Source organism: Gossypium hirsutum, chromosome A01 (genome assembly GCF_007990345.1).
Source record: "Gossypium hirsutum isolate 1008001.06 chromosome A01, Gossypium_hirsutum_v2.1, whole genome shotgun sequence".
In the NCBI taxonomy this organism is placed as follows: Eukaryota; Viridiplantae; Streptophyta; class Magnoliopsida; order Malvales; family Malvaceae; genus Gossypium; species Gossypium hirsutum.
In genome coordinates, this window is record NC_053424.1 from 117,366,718 (window position 1) to 117,389,997 (window position 23,280).

Consider the following 23,280-nt stretch of genomic DNA (forward strand, 5'->3'; position numbering starts at 1 on the left):
TTAGAATTTTAATCAAAATAATTAATTAAATATTTTAATTGGTATCTTGAAACCTCTTAAGTCGATTATCAGAAACATTATTTTTCTTTGTAAATCAGTTTCTTTTAATTTTTAGTGTTGAAATTGGTTGAATTGATTAAAAGGTAAATTCATGTTTCTCAATGCAAATCTTACGTGACATGATCAACATTGAATTGATGTTTTTTTGTTTTCTCCTTTTTTACTTCAACAGTTGATTTAAAAAGAACCTCGCAGATATTTCACTATAATGATATCTTTAAATAGATGTCATAATCCTTCAACCCATTTTTTTTATAACTTAGTACTCTTGACAGGAGTAAATTATTGCCACACGTCATAAGTATGTAATTTTTGTGACTAGAATTTATGACATAGGTTGTGGAGTGAATACCAAAGTCTTTAGAAACAGGTTAATGATCGAATCGATTAAGTCATTAATTTATCGATCTGATTAATTCAATTAAAATAAATCACTAAAATTTTTATAAAATATAAAATATTAAAAACTCGACTTAATTGATTCATAGCAACTCCTAAATCAACTAGTTCAATATATTTCTCGAAGCCGATACGTAAATTGATCTAATCCGACTCAAATATTATTGGTAAACACTAATAACCAATAAGTTAAACATTCGGATTCCAAACACTTTTTATTAAAAGAAGAGATAAAAGCATGAATTGGATATGATGTGATGCTTGTTAAGGCTAAAGCTGCCCAGACACCAACCATCTCTTTTTAGCATGTCTTAGACCTGTCAGAAGAAACACCCATTATTCTTTTTCAACATAAATTTGTCTTATATTTGTAACTAATTTCTTGTATTAATTTATTTTATACATAATATTTAATAGATAAAATATTTTAAAATTATTTAGTGATATTAATGGACCAAATTAAAAAAAATAAAATCTTAAATTATAAAAGATACAAATATTTTATTTTATTCATAAAAAATACAGAATAAAGAATAATTAAAAAATTAGTTTTTCTCAATTTCGATATTCAACAAATTGGTTTCTCGCAATAAAATTAAATCATCATAATTATTGTTAATTTCGAAGGTAAGTAATTAAAGACAATTAATCACAAAATTATTGTTTTTTTCGCCAATTGTATATTTTTTTTATTGGTAAAATAACAAATTTAACTGTCAAAGCTTACACATTTTGTTAAATCGATCTTGATTTAATAAATTTAGTTATCAATATTTACGTATTTTGTCAATTTAGTCATTATTTAAGAAATTTAACTCGCATTATTAACACATTCTGTTAAAATTTACACTAAATATATAAACATTAAAAGCTAAATTTGTTATCATACCAATTAAAATTACGTACAATTAACGAAAAAAATCAAATATTTACACCATGATTAATTATTCTCAATTGCTCGTTTTCGAGATTGTCAAGAATTAAATTACTCTAATATTTTTGAATGGAATAACAGAGAAAAATGTATTAAAAATTTAATTAAATTGAGATAATATGAAAAATGAATTTATACACTAGTTGAAATCACTCTTGTGGATTCTTTTTACAGTTTTTAAATTTTAATAATTTTATAAATTTAATTTAAATCATGAAAAGGTTAAAAATAAATAATATATATCTTTATGGTAATTTTCAAATACATGGATTAATTATATATATTTAAAAATATTAAATTTTAGTCAAATAAATTTTTAAATCTATATATGAAATTAGATAATATTTACATGGACTGATGATATATGTTTATATATATATTAAATTTATATATTGCTTCTTAAATTTAATTTAGATAAATAAATTTATCTAGTTTTAAATTTAAATTTAATAATACAAATGTTATCTTTGTGTTAATTTTTTATTTAGTACACAGGCATTCGAAAAAATTTGTTGTGATAATATTTTTTTCGTTTGTACCGGTTCATTGGTCAATTAATGTAATAGTTTTTTCTAGACCGTTATCTTAGTTAGTTTCGATTCAACAAGTTTGATTGGTTAGTTTGATCCGATTCAAACATCATTAACAATGTTAACATTTTGGAATAACAGGTTTAACGATTTCCGACCTCTTATGTATCGATTAGGTAAAAAAAAAGTTTAGTACTAACTAGGTACAAATAAATAAAGGTGTTCATGGGTTGGATCTAATATGATATTAGTACACTTTATATTTGTCCAAGCCTGATTCGGCTGGAAATATGTGTCTAGAATTTTGCCAAAGTCTACCCATTTTTATAAACTATTAAGGGCTAGTTTACTATTTAGGTTAAAAAGTGTTATTGAATTGTTTGATAATATTTATCATTACGGTCAAAAAATGCTATTGAGAAGATAAAATGTTAATTTTATACATAATGTTATCAGGTAGAAAATTTAATGGGGATAAAAACGTAACTTCATTAAAAACACTTTTCCAAAAGCGGAAAACTTTTGGCTTGGGTTAAAATCCCAATTTAAAATCAATGTTTGGTTTGAAAAATTGTCTGTTTACCAATTTTTTGGGGGTAAACTATTAAAATAGTCACTTTTGTTTACTTCAGATTATATTTTAGTCACTTATGTTTGAAATGTTACGTTTTAGTTATTTACGTTATCGTGTTGTAACATTGTAATTACTAAATCATTAATTGTCGTTAACGGTGTAACGATAAACTGACGTGACACATTCTTATTTATTAATATCGGTGTTTAAAGTAAAATGAAATCAATTTTATAATTTATATACCACGTTTGACCTGAAAAAGAGCTAATTTATATTTTTTTAAAATTATTTACTTACAAAATATAATTAGAAGTCAACTTTGAATTAAAATCCGATTCACACAAAATTTTCATAATCGGTGTAACTTTCATTAATAAAAAATCATTTAAAATTAATTATAAATTTTTTTTCAAATTAAATGGATTTTTAAATTCGATTTCAGTTCCTTTTTAAGTCGAATAAAATTTAATATAAATAAAAAATATTTAAAATTTGATTTGACTTATACCTGTAGTACAATAAACCTGTAGTTTCTGTTTTGGGGTGAAAAAAACAGAAAACACCGTAAGACCGGCAGCCTGCATTCACTGAGATCCATAAGCCAAAAAAATGCCTGCCTATCTGCCTCCTTGTCCTCCTATATTTTCAAAGTAAAACTCAGAATTTGGCACTCTAACTTAAAAAAGAAAAATTGTCAATGATTATCAATTTTTAAAAATATTAAATTAAATTTTTTTATAAATGTTAAATTTTTAAACATTGTAGTTCGCATGGTAATTTATGTATATTTCATGATTTTTTTTAATTTTTAGACTTTTTTTTGAATTATGAAATTTTTTATAACTTTTAAATTGTTTGTTAAGATGGAATATAAGAAAAAATAGTGTCATACTAATATAAAATATACTCGGATTGTTACACCAATTAAAAATATATATATTGTATTTTTTTGTGTGTTTGTTTTACTGTTCATATTAATGGTCCGTTGTTGCCCCTTCCAACAATGCCATCTCCAAGATTTAAATTTGTGTTCTCTCATTGAAAATATAATGCAGAGGCAAACACTAAGGGAGATAGCACCCTAAAAATGAAAAGATTTTAATTCAATCACTCTAAAAATAATAAAATTGCACTTTTCCCTTTCAAATATGAAAAAGAAATTCTATTTAGTTTCTCAAAAAATATATGGTAAAATTACATTAGAATCTCTTAAAAGTTTTATAATTTAGTTCCGGCCCCTTAAAAAAAGTCTTTAACTTTACCCCTGATATAATATATCTTAGCATTGCACCCAACATTTATTGATAAGTATTTCTATTAAAAAATAATTTAACTATTTTTAAAATTTAATAATTAAATTTAACTGAAAAAGAAAAAAATCAAAATATATATAAATATTAGAGATTAAATTTAACATTTCACATTTAAAGAAAATAGATTCTTTTACCCCAACTTAGATTATTTTCCAATGACTAGTTCAATTAAGAACAAAGGGTAAAAAATACAAATTTAAAAAGATATAGGAAAGTGTCCGAGTCTTAATAAAATTTTAGACTCATTTGGTAGGTCTAAGTCTAGCCTGAAAAATGAGCATAAAATTTTGTCTAAACAAGCCTGTTCGTATTAAAAATTATATCATTTAAAAAAGTATATATAATACATCAAAAACACTAAAAATATTAAAATAAATATATAATACTAACATATGTGTAACTTAATAATTAAATACATCTAAAATAATAGCAAAATTAATAATAAAATAAGAATTATATAATATCTCATTAATAACAACAAAACAGTGAAAAACAACAAGACAACAACATATTTTTTTTTCCGTTTTGCAAGTTTAAGTCGAGTTAGGACTAAAAAGACCTTACCTGGAACTTGACTCGTTTCTTAAACAAGTTTTAATTTTTACCTAAACTTATTTTTTAAACTTATATATTTTTTAAATCCTCTCGCTTTACAACCGAGCCACCCAATTAAAAGGAAAGAGAAGAGAGAAAGCAAAAACAAATTGAGATGGGATTTGTGGGACAATTCAGGTGGGTGGAGTGAAATAGAAGGAAAGGAAAATGAAATCCAAAATTCAGACGTCAATCCCGCCTTCAATTTCTCCCTCACTTCTCCTTCCTTTCTTAACTAAAAAAATAAAGCTATTTTAGTAATAAAAAAGGATAAATAATTAAAAGAAAAAGCTGAAGCTGTTTTTCCCTCTCTTTTAACGACATTCATCACTGCATTTATTGTACCCCCAAAGGTCCCACCATGTGCCTTTTCAATTTTTCCACTAATTATTTATATAAATCATTTTATTATGGTTTAATTCCCCTTAAACTCTTTATACCTTTTTCATATTTGAAATTTAGTCCTTAATCTCAGTTCAGTCGGTATTATTGTTATTACAGTAATGAGGACGAGGGTTCAGATACACTTAACTGTTTTTTCTTTCAATTTAAAGAGTGGGAATGGGTTATGGGCAATGATGTTTAAACCAGATACACTTTCTGTACCTTAATCTCAATTCAGTCAGCATTATTGTTATTACAATAATTAGGAGGACGTGGGTTCAGATGTACTTAACTATTTTTTCTTTCAATTTAAAGGATGGGAATGGGTTATAGGTAATGATGTTTAAACCAGATACACTCTCTGTACCTTAATCTCAGTTTAGTCGACATTATTGCTATTACAGTAATTAGGAGGACGTGGGTTCATATACACTTAAGTGCTTTTTCTTTCAATTTAAAGGGTGAGAGTGGGTTATGGGCAATAATGTTTAAACCTGGTTAAAAATCAACTGAGATACTAGTTCGAAAAATCATTAAACCAGTTGACTCGAGAATCAATACAGACCAATTAAACTGATAAATCGGTGCACAAAGCACCTCAAAATAGTTTCTATATCATTGAAACAATTCATAAAGTGAGTTTCAAATGAATGGAGAAAAAGGAGATTGGTGAAAAGGATTATGAATGTATGACCACCTTCCTTGTGCTGCTTTTCAAGCATCAAAAGAATCAATTTCTATACCTTTTTCTATCCATAGATTTAAGCAATTCAGATAGGTAGACAAATAACCGGTATATATAAGTGTCGGATATGAATATATGTTTAATATAATTAAGTTTTTTTTTTAAATTTACATACATTTATAATGTTACATCTCGATATTCATAAACTAGTAAACAAAAGCAAATCTACTTAAAATGAAAAAATTACAATTTAATCTCTTCATAAATAATGAAATTATAAATATATATAATGATATTAAACTTTGACCCATAAAAATATTAAAAAAATTCATTTAATCCATTAAAAAATTATAATTTAATTCTAAACCAATGAAAACAACTTTGCTTTGTTATGACTTAAAGTTACAACCTTTTTCATTCTCTATCATAATCAAATACCCTAAACCAACCAAAATAAATCTAATTAAACCCTATTTCTTTTTTAAGAATAAACATCCAAAACCTTGGTTTGTTCATAAAAAGAATAGATCAAAATTTCAAAAAAAAATCAAATTAAGTCATTTTAAGTTTAATTTTATGGAGTTATGCTTAATATTTTTTGATTTTTTTCTCTTTGTTTAACTCAATTTTAGTTTTTTACATAAATTCTTATTAGTGTAAGTTATTTTAATATTATTTAACCTATGAATTTAGTCTATAAATATGCCCCTTTCCACTCTGATTAGTGTAGTTTTTAAAAGTTTTCAGAGAATTTCGTGCTTACGATTTGAGCATTTTTATTTCGAGTTTTGGGGTTTAGTTTTATCTTCATATTTTGTACTTTTCGTTTTTTCTATTTAATGAAATTATCTTTACCTGTGATTTTTCATCATTTTCAGTGAGTTTTTTTCCACGTGTGTTTAGTCTTTTCAATTTTTTCGTTCTTTAATTTATTCGTTGCTTAACCTGATTTATCCTCAACAAATTTAAAAAAAAAGAAGAAGAAGATAAATTTACATTTTTATTTCAAATATTTTTTAATTTTATACCAAATAAAATTATTTTTTATTAATTTAAATATTCAAATCCATCTATATTTGAATATTGCTATATGCCAAACAATGCAAGTTGACTATGAAGATTTCTGCATGCTTTTGATTTGAAATTTTAACCTCAAAATAAAAAATAAGAGAGTAAAGCCAAGAAATTTCCTACTGACCAATTTGTCTATATATACATGACAGGAGTATGTCTTTCTTTTTTTTTTTTATTCAATATATATATTTAAAACAGAGGTAAGATTTTGAATATGTTTGAATATTACTAGTTTTGTCTTAAGCTGCAGTATTTTTCAAAGGCCAAATAAGAGATTAACTATAAAATAATGAGGACCAGAGAAAAAGTTGGAGGACTGAGAAGGCACCGACAAATTGTTTTACTTTAAAGGGTTAGTAGTTAATATTTATATACACATGGTAGAGACATACTCGTATCATACCTGGACATATTATGTTTAAAGGGAGTTGTCTAAATGAACATCATTTGATTATCAAACTAATTACGAGTGTTCTTTTTATTCTCGAATGTTGATATACATGCATATATTATGTCTAAAGGGAGTTGTCTAAATGAACATCATTCGGCTATTAGACCAATTACGAGGATTTGTTTTATTTTTGAATGTTGATATTAACAGCGAGAGAAATTTTTTTTTAGTAATGTTTTTTTAAAATTTGAACTTTGAATTTGAATTTTTTATATATAGTACAATTTATCTTGTCATTGCAACACAAACATTTATTGGTGTTTTAAGTATGTATATTTATTTGGCGATTGAGTCTTAACTCGATTGATATGACTATTGTTGCCAATACAGGAGGACATGGGTTCGAGTGCGCTGAAGTGGATTATCATTCTATTTATAGGTTGAGGAACGAAGAAATCCATCACTTTTGATATAGTTTTAAATATTATGGCAAAACTTAATGCTGTTAAAAAAAAGTATACGAAGAAATCCATCACTTTTGATAATTTTGCGGCCATGTCTTTTTCCTTTTTTTATTTTTGAATCGACTAATAATTGAATCAATCTCATTTTGCGTTTTGATCATGCTTTTTGTGAGACAATATTTAGAACTAACCATAATCATTTCCAAACCCATAAATAAGAGAATAATGCGTTTCAATACCCTCGAATCCATATATTTTTTTAGTATTAATAATAATAACTATGTCAATCGAATTAAAACTTGATGTATCGATGAATTTTGAAAAAAGCATTTGTTTGCAGCTTTAATGTTGAAATGATAATTTAGGTATAACAATAATAAAAAGAAAAGCATGATGGACATTGTCAAATATTTAGAATTCCAACCATGCAAGAATTAGAGATACCCAATTTCACCCATTGGTCATGAAAATTTAAAAGAAAAGGAGACTATTCCACAGCCTTTTTACTCATTTCATTTGGAAGGGGTGGAGAACAGCAATCATTAACACAACCACAGCCCCACCCATACTCACATTTCCCCCTTTTTCACCTTTAATCATTTCATATTCCCAAATCCTTCACATACTTAATTAATTAATAACCAAGTGCTTAAATACAAAATAACCCTTTAAACTACTTTTTTTTTTACTTAAATATTTACTTCTTAAAAAATAATATTTCAACTATAATTTTTTTTAATTTTACTTAATATACAATACTAACCTATAAGAACGTGTCACATGTCACATTCTTATAAGATGTCATACACGAATATCACTTTTGATCAAGAAAACTTTAAATACTTGAGTAAAAAATGATATAGATTGAAACCAATTTAATAGTTTAAGTGCCACGTATCACTTATATTATATGGGTTTTGTTCAATTTTTTCGGATTAATTCTGTTTTCTTTAATTCTTCGTTTGTCGTGTTGATTAGATTCTATATTATAATTAATTAGACATATATTTGTATTTATATTGTACTTGTATCTGTATTGGAAGATAAAAATACCATAAATGTTCCTATAATAAGAACTAGATTGTCTTTTGTCTCATCTACTACAAAGTTGTCAAATTAATATGTGACAAACGAAATAACTAAAGTGGCACGTGGACTTTATGCTGATGTACAATAACAGATTTACCCATTTTTAATAAAAAATACAAAATACAACCTGACTTCTAATATAATATTTTTTTTAGTAGTGAAACACTAAAAAGAATGAAGGGTAAAATATTGTAATTTTTAATTATAATTAAGATAAAATTATGAGACTACCCACTTCCATTCCCTTCTTTAATCATTCCTCCGACATCCCAAGACAAAATGCAGTTTGTGGAGTAGTCTTATTTATTTATTTATTATATTATATTAAAAAAAAAAACACTCTTTCCTTTCCTTTCCTTCCTCCTTACCTTCCCGCTCAAACAAACCAAAAAATGAACTCCCATTCCTCGCTTCAATTCCTCTTGTTTCTCTCCCTTTCCTCCCTTTTCCTTTCCCTTTCCTCCTCCACTAACGACACGGATACCCTCACTCTCTTCCGCCGTCAAGCCGACACTCACGGCAACCTCATCTCCAACTGGACCGGCCGCGACGCTTGTTCCTCCGCCTGGCACGGCGTCGTTTGTTCCTCAACCGGTCGTGTCATTTCCCTCTCACTACCTTCCCTTTCCCTTCGTGGTCCCATTACTGCTCTTTCTCTTCTAGACCAACTTCGTATCCTCGACCTTCAAAACAATCGTTTGAACGGCACCGTTTCACCGTTAACTAATTGTTCTAACCTTAAACTAGTTTATCTTTCTGATAATGATTTCTCCGGAGACATCCCACCGGAAATTTCGCGTCTCAAAAGGTTGCTCCGACTTGATTTATCAAACAACAACATACGAGGCAATGTTCCTAAAGAAATCTCTGGTTTGAAACGGCTTATTACTCTCAGGCTTCAAAACAATGCATTAACCGGCGAAATCCCAGATTTCTTTTCTTCTTTTAAAAGCTTAAAAGAACTTAATTTAACCAATAATGAGTTTTTCGGGCGGTTACCTGGAAGTTTACTGAAAAAATTCAGTGAAAAAAGCTTTGTAGGTAACGAAGGTCTTTGTGGATCAAACCCATTTCCGGTTTGTTCTTTTACAGGTTCTCCTCCGTTGGATACGCCGACCCAAACAGTTCCATCGAACCCAAGTTCAATGCCGAGAACACCTATAATTGAACAAGAGAGACCCAAAGCACATAAAGGGTTAACCCCTGGTGCTATAGTTGCAATTGTTGTGGCGAATTGTGTGGTGTTTTTGGTAGTGGTTTCTTTTGCAGTGGCTTATTTCTGTGGGAGAAACAATGGGGAAATTGTTTGGAAATCCGGGAGTGATGGTGGGAAAAGGAGTAGCTATGGAAGTGAAAAGAAAGTATATGCAAATGGTGGATTACCAGAGCCTGATAGTGATGGAACCAATGCAACAGATAGGAGTAAGCTTGTTTTTTTCGAAAGAAGGAAACAATTTGAATTAGAAGATTTGTTGAGAGCTTCAGCTGAAATGCTTGGGAAAGGAAGTTTAGGAACAGTTTACAAAGCAGTGCTTGATGATGGCTGTACTGTTGCTGTCAAGAGACTTAAAGATGCAAATCCATGTCCAAGGAAAGAATTTGAACAATATATGGATGTAATTGGGAAAATTAAGCATCCCAATGTAGTGAAATTGAGAGCTTATTATTATGCTAAAGAAGAAAAGCTTCTTGTTTATGATTATCTCCCTAACGGTAGCTTGCATTCACTTCTTCATGGTAATGTCATTAAACTCATCATTTAAATGCATTGAGGGTTTTGATGGGAGTTTAATTGTTTACCCTTCTTTGTGTTTGAAAAACAGGGAACAGAGGACCGGGGAGGATTCCATTGGATTGGACTACAAGGATCAGTTTGGTTTTAGGTGCAGCTCGTGGATTAGCAAAGATTCATGAAGAGTATAATACACCTAAAATCCCACATGGAAATGTGAAATCTTCTAATGTGTTGCTTGATAAAAATGGGGTTGCTTTAATTTCTGATTTTGGGTTGTCTTTACTTTTAAATCCTGTTCATGCTATAGCTAGATTAGGTGGATATAGAGCTCCTGAACAAGCTGAAGTGAAAAGACTGTCTCAAATGGCTGATGTTTATAGCTTTGGGGTTTTATTGTTAGAAGTGCTTACAGGGAGAGCTCCATCGCAGTATCCTTCACCGACTCGGCCTCGAATCGAAGACGAAGAACCGGCAGTTGATCTTCCGAAGTGGGTTCGATCCGTTGTTAAAGAAGAATGGACAGCCGAAGTGTTTGATCAAGAGCTTTTGAGGTACAAAAACATCGAGGAGGAACTCGTTTCCATGCTTCATGTGGGGTTAGCATGTGTGGTTCCCCAGCCTGAAAAACGGCCCACGATGACCGAAGTGGCTAAAATGATCGAGGATATCAGGGTGGAACAATCACCTTTAGGGGAAGATTACGACGAATCGCGCAATTCGATCTCGCCTTCCATTGCTACCACTGAAGATGGAATTGCTGGTTACTGATCTTTTCATTGCCATTTTGCTAATGGTAAATTAATTTCCATCCTTTTATATATGCATGATCTCTTTACTGCAAATTCATCACTCTTTTCTTTTTCTGGTTCTTTCTTAGATCCTATTTGGTTGGTTTGTGCTTCTTTGTAATATTTTTTAAGTCTTTGTGTCTGCTTGTTGTTGCTGGTTAGACATGATCGTCGATGCATTGTAATGTAATTTTTGACAATTTGAACTAGTTTATCAATTATATATATCCAATGTCTAAACCCAAAGCATATTCCAATTGATTCATGCAATCACCTATTTACCGATACGATCTTATTCGTATATAAGAAGTATTGCAAACAAAATAATATAATAAGTATTGCAAAATTGATAATTAAATTTATTTTGATTATTAAATCTGGATTCTATTAAAAATTGATAATATGATATTTTGAGATTATGCCACGTCATCATTTGAAAAATTATGCCACCCGGGGAAAAAAAGCCTTATTCGAGGCTCGGCCCAATTTCTAAACACTTTATTTTTTTTGTCTAACCTATTTTTTGGGCTTATATTTTTACTCAAACCCTCTCATTTTTTGAGTGGTTCAACCTATAGACAGGTCTGATGGAGGATCAGATTAATTGCTTAAGAGGTGAGATTAAAATTAGTGGTAAAATGCGTGTTTGGATTTAGAAACAGTGGTAATAATGAGATTAAAATAAAAGATAGGTTAAAGTATAAGTTTAATCACTTATGAAATATTTAAATCACGTTTTAATCATCAAATTTTATAAATCACTACAATAAATATTCTCTATAACAGTCTCATTTATCTGTTAAGATTTTGTCTGTTATAAAGAGATGGTTGTTATAAACCTATAACAACTTGCTGATATAGAAAAATAATTGTTGTAAACTATTGAATAAAGAAAACGGGAATCGAATCAACAAAATTCAAAGACTTATAGTAGGTACGTATGTTATTGCTTTTATGCACCTTTTACTTCATATTCATTTCACGTGATTAGTTATGAAGTTGTTAATCTAACAAGTTTAATTGATCGGTATGAGTTATCAAATTAAATTAAATAATTTATCATGAGTTATTAAATTCAAATAATTACTTTAGAAATTTATGATGTTCGGAATTAATGGTAGAATATTTAATATTTTTAATTTCATTCATTGAAGATTTTTTTCATTTAATAAAATAATGGTTAATAGATTTTTTCATGTGAAAATTTAAAAAATTTATTGAAATAATATTTTAATTAAGATCATTTTTATTACGGCCCCTTATAAATATTTTTGGCTTTGCCATTGCTATAGTTTGTTGTTATAAATCAAAAGTTGTAATAAAACATAGAAAATAAGTTGTAATAAAAATTTGATTGTTATAACGAAATGTTGTTATACCAAGTGACCGTTATAAAGAGAGATTGATCTTTCATGTAATATAATTCTGATATCTCTATAAAATTTTAATAACGGGTAATCATATTAGATGGTAACTAAATCTGAAATCAAGCTAGAACACACCTTTAAACGAGGGACAAAGTTCTATCAAATTTACTTTTTTCATTCATAAGACTCATATCTGGAACTTTACTCGAGAGCCAGGACAAATACAAAGGAGTAGATAGGGACCTTGACCCTAAAAAAAAGAAAGAAAATTGTAGTTTTAATCCCTTACAAATGATCAAATTATAAATTAATGTGAGATAAAATTACACTTTAACCCCCAAAAAATAAAAAAAATTATTTAATCCCTTGAAAAATAATAAATTAATACATAATAAAATCTATATTTTGAAATCTTAAAATTTTATAATTCAATTTTACTAAGATGTGAGTGATATATTTATATATTTGTATTCCATTCATATACTTCTTAAAATTAGAAGTGCTCATGGGTTGAGTTCGAGTCGGGTCTAAATGTGATATTAATATACTTTATATTTACTCAAGCCTAGCTCGACCTAGAATATGGGTCTAAAATTTTATTCAAACCCACCCATATTTGTAAAAGACTAACCAAACTCATTTTAGGCTTGTCCATTTTTTATAATACTTATAATATTTTATTTTATTTTAATATTTAATAATTTTATACATTTTTATAGTCATATTAAATTATTTTAATGTTTATATTAATGTAGTATTATATATTTAGTATATGTTTCATTTTTTTAATGTATTCTAAATTACATAATATATGTAAAAATAATATAATATAAAGTATTATAGACTTTAAAATGGGCTAGACTTAAACCTTAAATATTCAAGCCCAAGACCGATTCATATTTTAAATAGACTTATTTTTTATTCAAACTCAATTTTTGAGCATAATACTTTTGGCCAAATCCTCTCAAATTTCAGACGAAAATCCGAATATAAACAAGTAGTTGAGCTCATGAAATTAATATTCCTGACACTTAAATTTGATTTGATTTTGGACTTGTTTGGGGTAAAAGACAAAAGGAGCCCATTTCGAGGTTGGAATTAACACAAGAAAACGTGGCCAACCAAACACGTCCCAACCCAACCAACACAGCACAGCACCGTTACTAAAAAGTAAAAGGACATGACAGCCCATTTTTTGGTACTTCAGTTTCTAACTTTCTGTTAACTCCCACTCACGTTTCCCTTTTGCCTGTTCCAAAACGCAAATATCACTCTAGCCTACTCGCCCCCAACGCACGTGCACCTACCCCCCATAGCCTATTTTTTTAAAATCAAAACTCACTCAATTTTTAATTTTAATTATTTTTAATTTTGTTCTGGTTAAAATATACCATAAGTTGTTATATTTTTAAAAATTTACAATTTAGTCATTTTATTTTTATTTTAAAAAAATTAGTCTTTTATTTTTTTAACTGTTGTTATTATTTTTTATGGCATAATATCAAAAATAACCCCTAACGTTTGGTTGTTTGATCACTTTGACCTTTTATGTTTTTTTGTCAAATTGCCCGCTAACGTGGTAGTCCAAATGTAATAAAATATTGACTTAGCATTATTTTGTCTTATATACCATGTCAATAAAAGATTTTAAAATTATTAAAATTGTTTTAGTTACATGGTTACGAAATGATTTTTTTATTTTAAAATATCACACCAACAAATATAATAATAAGAACGTTTTGAAAATGTTAACAGTTAGACCTGAATTTTGAAATCTAAAAAATAGAATGATTAAATTCCTGAAAATAAAAGCATAAAGACTAATTTACTGACTTTTCAAAAAAATAAAAACTTATAACATATTTTAACCGTTGTATCTTCTAATTTAGTTAATATAATTATTTTAATTAAAATATAGATATTAATTTTTCATAAAACTCTTTTTTACATAAAAAAAATCAGTCAATTTTTTTTATATCCACAGTCATTAATTTGACTAGAATAGTCAACACCAACTAGTTAGATTAATTGATAATTAATTACGCACATTTACGATGTGATGAAAATAATTGCATAATAAATTTATTAAAAATTAACATGAAAATTAAATTTGGAATTTAATTAAAATGGTAAAATGAAAAGAATGATTATTTTAGTGTATTGGATTTAAATTCTATTATATAATTATATTTTTATGGATTTTATATAAAAATATATTAAAATAATAAATATTACTCTGTAAAAAAATTGAGTTGTGACTCGGTTATGACTCAAACATGAGTTGTAAAACGAATATAAAAAATACAAAAAAAATCTCGATAAATTAAAACTTATAGACTTTAATTTCTTTAAACATGTAAAAGTACAATGATGGTCTCTGTACTAAGAATCAAATTGCATTTTACCCATTCTACTAAAAAATAGATAAATGGGTCATTTGTTAAAAAATTCATCCATTTATACTACTAAAAATTTGTCCATATACGTCATCATGATACACATATGACACACCATGTATTATTATCTGATCACTAGTTTTTTACAATACGTATGAATGAAGTTAAAAAGTTTTTAACAGAAATGACCAATTTCCTCTTTGAACTAATGTATATAGACTAAGTACGGTTAATCGAACCAAACTAGTATTAACCGAACTTTTTAATCCTTTAACAGTTAACCGAACCAAAATATTTTGATTAATTCAGTCGGTTAACTGAAATTTATATATATATTTTTGTTAAAACTAGTATAAAACATATAAAAATATAAATTGTTAATGTTCATTTGACCGAATTAACCGAATTAGTAATAGCCTAATACATATAATATATAATATTATTTATTAAGTTCCGTTAATTCGACTAATTATCCGATTTCGAACCGAATTAACCGTTAATCGAAATTCTAAAAAACCTTTTAATCTACCTCCAACTTAATTAGATCGGGTAACTGACTAATTAACCAAATTAGATCAGTTCAATCAGTTAATTCAATTTTAACCGAAGTTTAAATACCCCTAATAAAGACTATTTTACTCAATTTTTAAATAAAAAATACAATCCGACTTGTTGTCCATGATATTTTTACGCTATAATCCATGATCCAGTCCATCCAATCAAATCCACTCCGTTTTCAACACGCGCGACACGTTTCGACTGGGCAACCAGGGTTTAACAACACCTATCAGAACATCACGAGCTGTTTTAGAAGCTAACCGCTGGTATTGGGCACGTGAAAAACATAGAACAAATCATAATCTTCTTACCCATCTACCACCGATCGGGTACCCGTTTTCTATCTGGATCCATTCTATTTTTTCTTTAAATTTATATAAATATCTATCTATAACAATACTCATAATTTAGATATATTGACTTTTTTTTGGGCGAAAATTATGTTTTTTAATTAATTTTTAAAGAATATTTACTATTTTTTAAAAGATAAATAAATATTTTTAAAAGGAATTTGGATTTTTTTAAAAATTAATTTTTTATACCATTTGATTTTTAATACCAATTAAGGTATTGTTTGATAATTACTGAAAATTAGCAATTTAATTAGGAAGCAACAAATATTATTCCGATGTATTTACGTCTTTTTGGGTAATTTGATAAATTTTTAAAAATACATACATAACATGGGAATTATAAGATTTGAACTCAAGATATTATGGCATTGACTATTTCAACCAAACCTGCATTTCAAGCTTAACACGAGAATTGTTTGAAAATACAATAGGGATGAGTTTGGATGTAAAGGAGTTATTAATGAAAGTGTAATTAGTAGGGTAGTAATTACATCATTTTATAATTACAAGAAATTCTAATTCACTAGACGTGTTTGACTCGTAGGGTGTAATTATATTGTAATTTCCTATGCCATTTTTGGTAGTTTAAACTGTAATTACATAATTATATAATTTCAAATTCTAAAAAAATATCAATAATATTTGATAACAAATCCTTTATACAAAATAATACAAAATTTAAAAAATTATCCAAAAAATATTCTATAATGCAATTATTATAAAATTAAGAAGAAAAATAAATATTCTAAGCAATTTTATCTAATTACTCTAATATTTTATTTTTTGTAGGGTTGTTTCCAAAAATAATTAATAATAAATATTATGTAACTTAATTAGTTATTTAGTATATCAAAATGCACAGGTGAAGCTAGAAGAATTTTTTAGACGAGCCGAAATAAAATTTTAATTTTTAATAGTCTATGTCTTTATAATTTTTAAAGGATTAAATTAAATTTTAGAGGGTTAAAGTGTAATTTTACCTTTACTAATTTAAAATTTTTTAGAGGGCCAAATTAACAATTTTTCATTTTAGAGGAGCCGGCCCTGCCACCCCTTTGAATTCGCCTTTGTCAAAATGTATGGAAAATTATCTCCCCCAATACAAAATTTAAATTATTTAAATGATATTAATAAAATAACATATAATTATATTTTAAAATAGAATATCTCTTAAAATTAAATAATATTATTATATGAACATATTTTTTTTAAAATTTAAATCATGTACGAAATGTTAAAAAGTCGCGGATTCTTGTCTTGATTAGTTCAAATCGAATAAATTATTAAAAATTAAATAATTACTAAATCTGGTAATCACTAATTTAGCTAGTTTTTAGCTTAGTTTAATTTAGACCGTACCAATTCTTATTTTAATCAGTATTATAGGTTGTTATCATATATACTCTTTTTTTATATAATACTTAAAATTACTGCAGTTTTTCTCCAACCTTTAAATAGGAGGAGAATGTGCTTTAATCTACTTGAACTCACGCATTTCTACACTGACAATAAAATCGAACTACACGAACTACACCCGAATATTTGATGTGGACTCAATTGAAAACATATATTTTTAATAACTTTCGGTCTTGTCCAATCCAAAATTTTGCAAACAAAATAAAATATTTCGGATCCAAAATTGACCCGAGTCAGAAGAGAAAATTAAAAAAAAAAAAAGAGGTAAAAAACCGAATGGTTGTGGTGGACCGGCACCAGGTTTCCTGTACTTCCACAAAAAAGAAAGTTTTACTCTCAAGAACAAAAGCATATTCTTTGATTTCAAAGCGTTTAATTCTTAAGGGAAAATAATCAAGGCTCTTCATTAGAGGATTCTCTGTCAAAGGAAAATCGAACTGTTTTTCTTTCTGTTTTAATCGGGGAAAAAGAAAATGCATTCGACTCATCTGTTACTCGAAGAGCCAATCAGGATGGCTTCAATCCTGGAGCCATCGAAGGCTGTAAGTTTTTCAATTTCAATTCAATCTGTTTTTAGGTGGAAGCTGTTCGGATCCGAGTAGATTTGGATTTTGATTCGTTTTTTTTTCATTTTTCTCAGAGCTTTTTTCCGGCAATGACGAAGATAGTGGGAACTTTAGGTCCAAAATCTCGATCCATTGAAGTCATTTCCGGTTGCCTTAAAGCTGGAATGTCTGGTACTGTATTTGTTGCATCCATCTTCATTTTATAATTATGTATTGGAATTTGTTGCCTCAAACTCTAGTTTTATACAATTTTTTTTGTTTTGGATAGTGGCTAGGTTCGATTTCTCATGGCATGATCCGGAGTATCATCAGGAAACATTAGAAAATTTGAAGGCTGCCGTTAAGCTCACTAAGAAGCTTTGTGCGGTATATTCTTTGTATTTTGGTTGATATTTGTTAGTTATTTACTTTTTCTTTGTTTATTTGCTCTGTTTTAATGCGAAGTATTAAGTGTAAACTTTAGTTTTCAGCTGGAAAGAGAATCTTTTTGAAAAGTTTTTTTATGTGAATTTTGCGAGCAATTTTGTGGCTTACTCCAGACGGAGGGACTTGACTGTCCTTTGATTGCTTTGATGGAGTCATGGAGATTATGGAAATTAAGAAAATAAAGTGATTTCTATTTTGTTCTTTTTTTTCAGGTTATGTTGGATACTGTGGGTGCTGAGATGCAGGTTGTTAATAAAAGTGAGAAAGCTATCTCACTTGAGGCAGATGCTACCGTTGTTTTGACACCGGATAAAGGACAGGAGGCCTCTTCAGAATTATTGCCAATCAACTTTGATGGACTGTCGAAGGTACAAACCTTGCATGCTGCCTCTCATTGCATTTTGCGTATCCCATGTTTGTCGCCCTTAAAAAGCATCTGCATAAGCCTTGTTTTAATGCCCTTTGGTTCCGAGGTTTAAGGCACAATGTCTTTTGATTGCCTGATTCCGTTGTCCATGACTACATTTATAGATTTATATACCGAGTTCCCTTTAATTAGGGGTTGGGATGCATGCATTTGCCTTTGCACAATGATTATGGATTCTTGGTACAAGAAATTTAGCGTGTCAACATTTTCCAGTTAGTTCAAAGGAATTTGTATTTGCTGGTGGTTGTCCTGTTTCTTCATTCAACCTTATGATAAAGCCATCAAATTTGATTTTTTGCAGGCAGTGAAGAAGGGAGACACTATTTTCATTGGTCAGTACCTGTTTACTGGGAGTGAAACCACGTCTGTATGGCTGGAGGTAAGTAAAGTGGAACCAGATATGTGCATATCTTTCTCTTTGTTTTTGTGTGAAGATCTTTTTCTGTTATTTGAACAATTCGTATGCACCTACCAATAGCCTAAATTGCGACTGAAAATTTGCAGGTTAGTGAGGTAAAAGGAGATGATGTGGTTTGTGTGATTAAGAACTCTGCAACATTGGCTGGGTCATTGTTCACTTTGCATGGCTCTCAAATTCGTATTGGTTTGCCTACCCTCACTGATAAAGACAAGGAGGTAAGTTTGCCCTTGATTTTTACCTTTAAAGATGAAAGTAATGGGGAAAGTAGTCTCCCTCTTAGTAAGTTTTAGCTTGACGCCCTGCTTTTTTCCATGTAACTCTTTTCTGACCTGGTAATACTTACTTCAGGTTATAAGTACTTGGGGAGTTCAAAACAAAATTGACTTTCTCTCACTATCATACACACGACATGCAGAAGATGTTCGCCAAGTACTGCCTATCCTATATTTGTTGGTTTCTTTTTTCTTTCTTTACTGTTTCTGCATTTATCTGACTGCATGATCTTTATAGGCTCGTGAATTCCTTTCAAAGTTGGGTGACCTCTATCAGACACAAATATTTGCAAAGATTGAGAACATAGAGGTGCATTACTTGTATTTACAGAGAACAATAAATATGCAGGTTTTGATAGCACATGCTGCTAATAAGAATATGACACTAATGTTTTTTATTTTTCAGGGATTAAACCATTTTGATGAGATTCTTCAGGAAGCAGATGGTATCATTCTTTCCCGTGGAAATTTGGGCATTGATCTCCCACCTGAGAAGGTTGGTTTTGTAAATTGAATATGCTGTATTAGTTATTCTTCGAATAGTATCTTGTTGAATGATGGATCATTTAGTCTATTCCACCATGTTTAACCTTGTAAATGCTTATTAGCTGCCTCACATTCTTGGTCGTAGTTTCACACGTGTAATTTAGTCTGATACATGGATGTAGTGTCTAATGTCATTAGAGCATGCCGTTAATTACTTCTTTCTTTGCAGGTGTTCTTATTTCAAAAAGCTGCTCTTTATAAGTGTAACATGGCTGGAAAGCCTGCAGTCGTCACTCGTGTTGTGGACAGTATGACTGACAACCTGAGGCCAACTCGTGCTGAGGCAACTGATGTTGCCAATGCTGTTCTTGATGGTATATTATTGTGGACTCTCCTTTGGACTTTGTTCATTGATATATCTTTCAATTGGGTTTTGATGCATATCTGATTGCCGCCACTCCAGCACCCACAATGCAGGACTTAAACACATCTTCTAATTATCCCATTTTCTTTTGGCTGTAGGAAGTGATGCGATTCTTCTTGGTGCTGAGACCTTGCGTGGATTATACCCCGTTGAAACCATTTCTACTGTTGGCAAAATTTGTGCTGAGGTAATTTCTCTGTCTATAAATGTGCTTACTTGAATATTTTTGGAGACTGTGGCTTGCTGTTTGGACTGCTTGTAGACCTGATTGATCTCAGCCTAGTATGCTTTTGACCCACAAAACTTGCTCACATAGACATTGTAGACATTGCTCATATATTTTTGACTTCCTAGTAGTTGTTTGGGGACCTGTGCAGCTGTCTATATCTGGTTCATAAGGGGTAAAAAGCATTGCACTTTTTTGTGTTTTTCCTGTGGATGAAAAATGTATCCTTTGCAAGGAAGAGTCATATTCTTACCTGTTTCTCCAATCAACTTATTGTCTTTGGCTATGGTTTTACTAGCTTTCTAAACTAAGGGAAACCTACCTATTTTCTCATATTCTTCCTTTGGTGATGACCCGTCTGCAGAAATTTGACTTTCTACCGTGCTAACCAAAAACCCGTGTTGGTGCTTTTTTTATGCAATAGCTTATAATTCGCGTATCAACTTTTGATTTGGGATTCGGATGCTTTACGTTGTTGCATATTGCATCATGATTCATCAACTGGCCATGCTTGTCTGTCTATAAGAATCATGGATCACTTAATCTTCTGTAACTGTTAAAATCAGAAGTCAATAATATTTCTAATCCATTTCCTAGGCATTTTAGCTGTGTGTTTTTTTGTTTCTATTTAAATTTCCCAGGCAGAGAAGGTATTCAACCAGGACATGTATTTCAAGAAGACTGTCAAATATGTTGGAGAGCCAATGACCCACTTGGAATCCATTGCTTCCTCTGCGGTATTTCTTCTTTCCCAGTGCTGCTTTTTGTATTCTTGCCACATTAGTCTTTACCAACTTTAGCTAAACAACTGTGCATCTGCAACTTTGTTCTGATAGCATGAATTTCTTGTTTAGGTACGAGCAGCAATTAAGGTGAAGGCATCAGTTATTATATGTTTCACATCCTCAGGAAGAGCTGCTAGGTATTCCCATCGCCCATCTTGATTTATTTTAGTTATATATCTGAGCTGTTCTTTTCTTTTCTCAGCAGTTACCTCCCTATTTTGTTTCTATGAACTCTAATCCCTTGTCGAAGCTGTAATACTAATGTTCTACATTATGCATACCTTGCTTCATTTATGTCGCAACTGTATTCCATGCATATACCAGATTGATTGCAAAGTACAGGCCAACGATGCCAGTTCTCTCAGTTGTCATCCCTCGCCTTAAGACGAATCAATTAAAGTGGAGTTTCAGTGGGGCCTTTGAGGTATGTTCACCCTGCATCCAAGAAGTCCGAATAACCACTTAAAAGTGAATTTTTCTTGTTTTATAATGATCTGCAGTAGTCATCTAACAGAAAAAGCCGGAGTAATTTTATGTTGCAAGTTAATTTTTAGTTCGGTCATCATAAGACCGTCAATGGAATGTTTATTTCAGTTTAAACATTTGTGTTGTTTCTAACGGGACTATATCTTTTTGTTGGCAATCGTTCAGGCAAGGCAATCCCTTATCGTCAGAGGTCTTTTCCCTATGCTCGCTGATCCACGACATCCTGTAAGTACTGCTTTATAGTCACTGTAACCGTGTTCTTTAAGACCAAAAGAAACTTTTATATCTATATTCTATACTAATAGATTGTAGCAGAGAACTTATACAATTCTGCCTTGTTTTCTGCAGGCAGAGTCTACAAGCGCATCAAATGAGTCAGTTTTGAAGGTTGCACTTGACCACGGGAAGGCTGCCGGAGTTATTAAGTCACATGACCGAGTCGTAGTTTGCCAGAAGGTCGGAGATGCTTCTGTTGTGAAGATTATCGAGCTCGAAGATTAAACTTATGTTAGTTTCTCTCCTTTCCGAATCTGATTTTTGAAAGCGATGAATGACTTTATGTAGCACCTGTGAGGTATTGGCTCCAGGTTTTGGTGGATTTGAATTTGTGTTAAGAATGCATACACTATTTTAAGTCTCATAAAAGGGAAATATGGCCCATAATCCCATAATTAGCTAATGGGAAAAGGCAAAAGAACAACCCCATTTTTTCCTTGATTCAGTGGTAAATAAAGATATTGGATCAGTTAGAGTACTGAAATGCAATTCTGGCTGTAATCATTAAAAAAAAAAGGCTTAATATACAGATTGATCCCTGAACTTGAAAGCTTTGCTCGAATTAGCCCCTAGATCTTTTTTTTCTCACATTGGCCTTTTAGGTTTGCATCTGTTAAACAAATTGGTTTCTATGGTTAACATCGTTAGTTTTTGAATAATTGGGTGATGTGGCTAAACACGGAGGTGACACATGGATAAACACGGTAATAACACGTCTTTCTCTTTAAAATTTCAAAAAGAGTTCAATAATTTGATAGAAGAAAAAGTCTAAAGGCTAATTTGAGAAAAAATTGTTAAATTTAAATGCCAATTAAGCGTTAAAAAATCCCAAATGGGGTATCTGTTTGACACAGTAATGGGTTTTTGTGGGCTATAGTTTGTGGGTTAATTGCTTAATGATAAATTGAGAAGAAAATGGCCACGTGGTTTGTCCACTTGGCATGATTCAGTGCACTATTTTTCATTTCTCCTAGACACGCTATTTCCCTTGAAATTTCACATGCAAAATATCTTTTAACAATAAAATTAGTCTTATTGTTTTTTTTTTCATTAAAATGTTGTTTCACAATTCTTATATTTGCATGTAAAGATTTCGACCTTAAACCAGCTTTTTAAAATTGAATCGGTAGTTAAATTGATTAAGTTATCGATTCGTTGATCCAATTTATTTAAACTGTTTGATTAATAAATTATTAAAAATTAATAAAATAAAAAAATATTAAAAATTGGTTCAATTGTCTATTCGGCCAGTTTTTCAATCAATTGAATCAGTCCATATTAGTTCAACCAGTTTAAAGCTTTTTTCTGGATCAATACTTTGATTAGTTTGCAGTCTTTAAAAACAGCGGTAGTAACGAAATTAGTTATTGTAAAGGTGAGA

At 29.7% G+C, this 23,280-nt stretch overlaps 2 protein-coding genes across 2 annotated transcripts; both read left to right on the forward strand.

The window, feature by feature from the left end:
• Positions 1–8,735: 8,735 nt before the first annotated feature.
• LOC107942816 (leucine-rich repeat receptor-like protein kinase PXC1) lies at positions 8,736–11,239 on the forward strand. The gene is made up of 2 exons (XM_016876537.2): positions 8,736–10,228; positions 10,315–11,239. Exons 1-2 carry the CDS (start codon positions 8,884–8,886, stop codon positions 10,992–10,994), a joined length of 2,025 nt encoding a protein of 674 aa, XP_016732026.1. The 5' UTR covers positions 8,736–8,883; the 3' UTR covers positions 10,995–11,239.
• Positions 11,240–17,339: 6,100 nt separating this feature from the next.
• On the forward strand, positions 17,340–22,383 carry LOC107902633 (pyruvate kinase 1, cytosolic). The gene is made up of 16 exons (XM_041114918.1): positions 17,340–17,646; positions 17,745–17,841; positions 17,939–18,036; positions 18,309–18,464; positions 18,825–18,902; positions 19,028–19,159; positions 19,293–19,373; positions 19,455–19,526; positions 19,623–19,712; positions 19,932–20,076; positions 20,225–20,313; positions 20,994–21,089; positions 21,207–21,274; positions 21,462–21,561; positions 21,789–21,848; positions 21,972–22,383. The coding sequence occupies exons 1-16, from the start codon at positions 17,578–17,580 to the stop codon at positions 22,122–22,124; spliced, it is 1,584 nt and encodes a 527-aa protein (XP_040970852.1). The 5' UTR covers positions 17,340–17,577; the 3' UTR covers positions 22,125–22,383.
• The last annotated feature ends 897 nt before the right edge of the window (positions 22,384–23,280 follow it).